The sequence below is a fragment of the Peromyscus eremicus genome, chromosome 3 (genome assembly GCF_949786415.1).
Source record: "Peromyscus eremicus chromosome 3, PerEre_H2_v1, whole genome shotgun sequence".
In the NCBI taxonomy this organism is placed as follows: Eukaryota; Metazoa; Chordata; class Mammalia; order Rodentia; family Cricetidae; genus Peromyscus; species Peromyscus eremicus.
The window spans coordinates 153,684,888-153,691,380 of NC_081418.1; the positions used below are offsets into that span (position 1 = coordinate 153,684,888).

Sequence of the window (6,493 nt, forward strand, 5' to 3'; positions counted from 1 at the left end):
TTAAATGACAGCAGTTTCAGAATGATGGGACCAGAAGTCAAGACTGTCACAGCTCTAGGTTCTAATGCCTTAAAAATACAAAGTGTGGCTATGTAGTGGGGGTACTTATAAATTCACGGAAAAGTTTGCTAAGAAATCTGTTTCTGCAAAATTGATGAATACTATTATTGAATGAAGATTCACAGTTAAGTTGAAAAATCACATGATGTACTACATTCAGCTAATGTTTCAAGTCTGTAGACATAGATACCTCCTTAGTGAATTCTAATAACTCCGCAGTTAATTCATTAAAATCAACCAACAATTCAAATAATAGTTTCCAAAGGTTGAGGCCCAGGCCAGTGGAAGCATTCTGGCCCAGCTTGCCCAAGGTCCTGAGTGCCATCCCCAGAGACACAGAAGATCACATTTTCAGATGTAATATGGAAAATACTATTTTTTCTTTTTTGCCCTAAGTTTATGGTTTTATCATGTTACTATATGCATTTTCAGACTAAGTAAGTGACCTATAAAATCTAGCCAAAGTTAAAAAAAAAATTTATTACATGTCACAAAATGGTGCCAATGTCCACTGTTGGACCTTCAAATAGATTGCGTCTTTTTTGGTCATGATAATGGCAGTGAAATGTAGCTCAAAATACTTAAAATGCTCTTTTCCATAATTTTAGTTTCGAGTGGGCCATCTAAATCATGACACATTATCAAGGCTCACAAATCCTTCTTTTCTAGGGTTGATCTTTGTTTCTTCAGTCCTATGGTTAGTTAGTTTAGCGAGCTTTACTCAATCAAAATGAGCATGCTTGGTCCAGAATGCTGTGGTAGCAGATCTTCGCTAGCAGAGGGCAACGTGGCCACGCACTGGCCCTCAGCGCCTGCGTGCCCTGGCCCAACTTTCTGCACAATACTCAGGGGACTGAGGAGATGTCTGGGGCTGTGGCTTAGGTCTACTAGGCCTTGGCTGCTTGTCAGACGGCAGAGGGAGCACTTCCCCTACATCTTAGAAACCATCGGTCAGGGTTCAACACCACCACTAAAAAGGAAACGGACAGAGTTTTGATCATACACTTGAAAAAAGTCTAGAAATTGTTTCCTGAACTCAAAGGCAAAGTCCCATGCCAGGGTTATTTCGTAAAAGTAAAGCAGGCAAAACATATGCATGAATGAAACATCCAGTGGTGATGTGTTTAGGAAAGAGAAACACCAGACCACACAGGAGAGGCTGTCTGAGGTCACGGACCAAAACCTGGTAAATCATGAAAATATTAGCAGTGATTCCTAGCCTACTCCTTCTGCAGTTTTCATTGATATACTGGAGACAAGCTGGGACGCAAGGCCAGAACCAGGAGTCTCCCTGGAGACCAATGACAGAAAACCAAAACCAAACAGACAAACGTGTCCAAGGACCCTGATGAGCTCTTGTCCAGATACTCAGAAGTCTCTGGAAACTAGTGGGGGTATTCAGTATTGTTTAATTATTAGACAACCTCGTATCATATATAAAGTTTTTATTCCTTAGTAAGAATTTTTCAATCACAAAATAGTGTGGCAATATTTAGATAATAGAATTTATGGAGTGCTGAAAATACTAGAATATAAAGATAGTTTTCTAGCTTATCTTTACATACCAAACTTGTCTAAACCGGCTGGTTTCTTGCAGACAGTATTTATTTGTTTAATAATTTAAGACAGCGTAAGCTTGCACCTAGCATTATAAGCATCGTAACCAAAGTGCAAACATTTCACCAAGTCCTCCCCCAAAGATATTTTAACTAAAAATATCATTAGCACATATCTTCTCCCTACAAAAATAGCATGTCAGACATCATTAATTGGGTGTATTAACAGCTATGTACATACAGCCGCCTTGGTAGGCTAAGAGTTTAACGTTGTTTAAACACAGCGTTTGAGGCAAACAGTAGCAACAGCAGCAGCAGCAGCAGCAGCAAACGGACCAGAACACTCATAGACCCAGATAATGTCCTCACTCCAGACTATTGTGTCTCACCCCTTACATAACATTCAAGTGAGATTTCTCAGTGCTACCTTGGCAACAAACTAAAAATATCTAGACAAGGTCTTGGTTTATGCCTTATTTTAACAAGCTTTCTTTCTGATTATCTGGCATCTGGTTTGGTCTCCAGAGATAGCAGGGCCCGGCAGGACTCCCCTGTACCTCTTCACAGCACTTCCGATTACAGGGGACCACTAGCCCTTCCCTCCACGTCTGTCATCTAAGAATGTGAGCACAAATCAATCAGTCTCCAGCCCAGCGCACTTAAAAAAAAAAAACAAAACTAAACCGTTAACGTTACAAAAATTTGGGACCATGATGGGTAAAATAACGCGCAGTGGTGGCGGGGGTGGGTGGGTGACACGCATCAGAAACACAAACATGACCTATGACATATGCACAGGAATTGAGAAAGTAAAGTGGGGCAGAGGATTTGAGGTCAATTGTCCATAAAGTGCGAGAGCAGGCACGGGGCTCCAACCTCCCTCCCCAGCTCCCACCCTGACACAGGCCTGAGGATGGCCCGACTCCCAGTCTTTCCAAACAAGTGCAAGGGGTAACCACACAGCTCCAACCACCTCCCAGGAGGTCAACGGCATCCTCACCTCTTTGAAAAAATAAGTACCTTTCAAAAAGCCAAACAATACAAAATACTGACACGCGTAAATTTAAGTCTCAGGAGATCCTCGGTGAATGGAGTGCCTCCTAAAGGGACAGCTGGGAGGCACACCTGCTGCGCCAGGCCCCAGAGTCAGAGGACCCTAGCACCAGGCTCGAACTGGTTCCCCATGGCTCTCCCACCCAACACACTTCCAGAATCAGGCTCTGTCTGGAAAGGGGGGGGGGGGCATGGACTAAATTTACAGAGGGTGACAGAACATAACCAGCATTTCTCACGGAGGATCTGTGACGGCGGGGGTGGGGTTGGGTGTGAGCGGGTGGGGTGGCAAAAGGGTGAGAAACGGGCAAAACAGGAACTCCAAACGTACACAAAACACCTGTTTTTGTCCTAAGCCTGCCGAGCATCTCTTACTCTTCCTCCCTGGCACGCGTTAAGGGGCGTTTGAACTTGGAAACCGGGCGACTCCTCCGGAGCCCTTTGCCCCTGTTCTGGAAGAGCTGCAGGGCTCAGGGGGCATCTTTGGCCGGCTGTGAGGCATCTTCCTGAGAGCTCTCCGGGTTCCCTGCGCGCGGCAGGTGGGTGCGGCTATGAGCGTGCTGGGGGCGCAGCGGCCCTGGGGGAGCCACCTCGTGCGCCAGCAGAGGGACACCGGCGGCCGCGCCTGCCTTCTCAGGAGGCGGCGACAGCACGGACGACAGGCAGGGGAAGGCGGCGGCGGCGGCCGCCGCTGCGGGGATGCCAGGATACAACAGCGGGAAGGGGGCGGCCGCCGCGGGGTACAGATACTTGTCCAGGCCGCTCTTGTCCAGCCAGGGCTGCACGTAGGCGGCGGCGGACGGCGACAGCAGGTAGAAGGGCAGGCAGAAGGGCGCGGCGGCGGGCTGCGCGAAGGGCGCGCCCCCGCCCAGGGCCACCAGCGAGCCGAGCAGCGCGGGCTCCGGGCCCAGGAGCGCGCCGCGCGCCTCCAGCTTCGGCCTCTTGGGCGCAGGGGACGGGTCCCCAGGAGGCTCCTGCTTGACAGCGGCGCGGCCCTGCTCCGCCTCGCCTCCGTAGCCGCTGTCGGTGTCCGTGTCATGCTCGGGCTCGGTGCCGGTCTGAGTCCGCTGGATGACCGGCACGCAGCGGGCCGCGCGCTCGGGGCCCGGGGTGGCCGCAGCCACCGTGCTGCAGGGCGCGCGGCCCGGGCCCCTGCCCGGGGGCACCTGTGGCGTCAGGAGCTGGGTGGCCACGGCGTGCAGGTGGCTGACGAGCTGGGCACAGCGCGGCTCTCTGGGCGTCCAGCTCTCAAAGCGCGCGAGGTATTGCAAGACTTCTTTGGCGCAGGTTTGAAACCCCGAGTGGAACGCATCCAAGTCGGCCTGGACCGGCGATTTCAGAGAGCGCTCCCCTAGGGTGCACGGGGGAGGGAGGCGAGAAGAAAAACCGCGGCATTAAGACATCTGCTCATCACGTGGGCCCTGCGCTGCCTACAGTGAGCTAGGCTTTTCCTGGGCATTCCAGCGATATAATCCGCAGACTGCCGAGAGGAGGGGGTGGTGGGGTGAGGCGCTCTCCTCCTGGCTGAAAAACCCAACTAGAGAGGCGCAGCCGCCACTTTAAATAAAAACGGGGCTCCTCCAGCTCTGCAGAAAGCCTCTGGGATGCTCTGGGTACTTGGCACCGAAGGGAAAGCATAGAGGATGTTCACTAGGAGCAGGACGCGGTGCAGAGTTCTAGCAGTGCGCCCCCAACGCTACCCGGTTTTATTTTTATTTTTATAAGGGCAGGCTCCTTCGGACCCACTTACCATTCTGTAAAGCAATTATCTTCTGATGCTGCTGCTCCGTTAAGGCTGTTAACGCTTTTAAGTGCTTCAAAGTTAACTCCAAAACTACTGCTTTCTCCAGATGCCCCAGGGTCTGCAGCGGTGCAAAAAAGAAGGGGGCAGGGACTGCTTAAACACACGGATTTTACTTCATCAGCTCCCCCGCAGCCCGGCCACTTAGGCAAAGCAGGTCGTCAGGGATCTCTTTGCCTTCGCCCGGAGCCCCTGTTCTGAGTCTCTGGGAAACTCTCCAATACAGCACAAGTTGGAAGTCAGGCCTCTTAATATTTACATTTATTATCCTATCTTGGGAGTTATAGCAGGCCAACACACCCTGGAAATCATCAAAGAATGAAAACGTGCATCTTACTGTCAATTTTAGATGTTCAGGCAGTAAATCTTTCAGCTGAGCAATGCATTCATTAATTCGGTCTCTTCTCTTCTTTTCTATTAATCTGTGCGGTAATTTGTAGGTATCCTTCATACATGAGCCGGGGAAAAAGACGGCCGTAAGCTAAATATTCACTCATTCACTTTCTGGATAGAACCCTCCCACCCCAACCCCCAAACACACTATGCAATGAACTAATGCCCAGGAACGCTCTCTCCTCTGACTTCTAAAATGCAATTTAAATTCAGGTGCGGTGTTGAATATCCCCCCGAGTATCCAGCAAGCCACTTAAAATTCACAGTTAGAGAAGCTCGGGGCTGGAATACATTTGCGGGCAGAGTTTCCCTGCGAAATCAATGGCCCTAATTAACTACCCAGGCGGGTTATGGGAAACTTAAGACTTACCTTGGTGTCATCCCGTTTCAAGCTCCTTTTGGGTTTACACATATACAAAGAGGAATAATCCAGTCTGCAAAAACAGAAATCAGCATCAGGCCCCCATTCCGGGAGGGGCTCTGCCCTCACCCGCTCCATATCACTTTGTGCAGGAAAAAAAAAAGCCAAACCGACTCCTAGACAGAATTCGCAACGGTGCGTACACCTTACCCTATAAAATCCCTATGTTCCAGTAACTGTCTCTCTTGCAAATGAGGGATTCCTTCGTCCATGTTCAATGGCTGTCCGTTTCCTCCGTTTCGATTTGGAGGGTTCTGTCCTGTAATCTGTGGGACGTTCGCCTGGGGAGATCTTGGGGGGATGTGTGCGTCTCCAGGCTGTCTCGCTCTCCCTCTTCGGTGCAGTGTTGAAAGTGTGAAGCAGTTGGCCGCCCCTCCGCCCCGTGCTCGCTCGCTCACCCTCTCGCACCCCCGCGCGCGCACCCCCGCGCGCGCATACACGCACTGCGCTGGTAGTTTGCTCTCACTCCGGGCAGTGTTTGGCCACAGGGCACGCGCGTCGCCGGCCAGACCAGCACCCAGCTCACGTGCGGAACGTACCATCCGCCGTCCAGCCCGGAGGGGGGCGGGGAGGAGGGGCCGGGAGGGGGCGGGGACACCTGATCGGGGCCACCAGGAGGAAGCGGCCACCCGGGCCGAGGCGTTCGTCTTCCCCGAGGCGCTGCAGGGCGCGGGGGCGGGGCGGGACGCCGGGCTCCCCCGGCTCGGCCGGCATCTCGGTGCAGAATCGTGGACGTGGCCTTTTGCTTTCCCACCGATTGCTGTTGGTTTGGGCCAGAGAAAGGACGCGAATTCCCGGTGGCTAAACTTCAGCAGGGAAGGAAAATTCCGAGGCTTTGCTCACTGCTCACTGGTCGGGCGTGGAGGGAGGGTAGGGTAGGAAGACACCCCCCTGGCACTGGCTGGAGGGCTATCCTGAAAAGGGGTGACTTGCAATTAGCTCTTTGGAAGGATTTAAGATCAATGAAAATGTAGTCACTGGTTCCGAATGTCGCATTCCAAGTGGCTTGGGCGACACGGTGTCCCCGGGCTACCTAAACTTCCCGCAGCAGCCGGAATTGCGGTGCCACGAATCACAGCGGCAGATGACGTTTAGGGCCGCGGGTGCTCCCGGGGGAGCTCAGAGAGGGGGAGGGGTGGCACGGAGCGGGTAGCACGGAAGGTCTGCTGCGGGAAAGGCACACAGTCCGGGTCCTGCCCGCCCCAGCTT

At 52.3% G+C, this 6,493-nt stretch overlaps 1 protein-coding gene across 1 annotated transcript; it reads right to left on the bottom strand.

Annotated features, from left to right (window-relative positions):
• Positions 1 to 2,943: 2,943 nt before the first annotated feature.
• Positions 2,944 to 5,779, bottom strand: Bhlhe41 (basic helix-loop-helix family member e41). Its single transcript, XM_059256995.1, has 5 exons — positions 5,435 to 5,779; positions 5,234 to 5,297; positions 4,808 to 4,915; positions 4,420 to 4,531; positions 2,944 to 4,020 (listed from the first exon to the last, which is right to left on the bottom strand). The coding sequence occupies exons 1-5, from the start codon at positions 5,494 to 5,496 to the stop codon at positions 3,140 to 3,142; spliced, it is 1,227 nt and encodes a 408-aa protein (XP_059112978.1). The 5' UTR covers positions 5,497 to 5,779; the 3' UTR covers positions 2,944 to 3,139.
• Between the last annotated feature and the right edge of the window lie 714 nt (positions 5,780 to 6,493).

What these genes read in the sequence shown, in the direction of transcription:
- Bhlhe41 (XM_059256995.1), bottom strand. Translation starts at nt 5,496, where the DNA reads ATGGACGAAGGAATCCCTCATTTGCAAGAGAGACAGTTACTGGAACAT. An exon ending in GAACATAGGGATTTTATAGG is followed by an intron (nt 5,298 to 5,434) that starts GTAAGGTGTACG and finishes CTGTTTTTGCAG; the next exon opens with ACTGGATTATTCCTCTTTGT. An exon ending in TGAAACGGGATGACACCAAG is followed by an intron (nt 4,916 to 5,233) that starts GTAAGTCTTAAG and finishes TCATGTATGAAG; the next exon opens with GATACCTACAAATTACCGCA.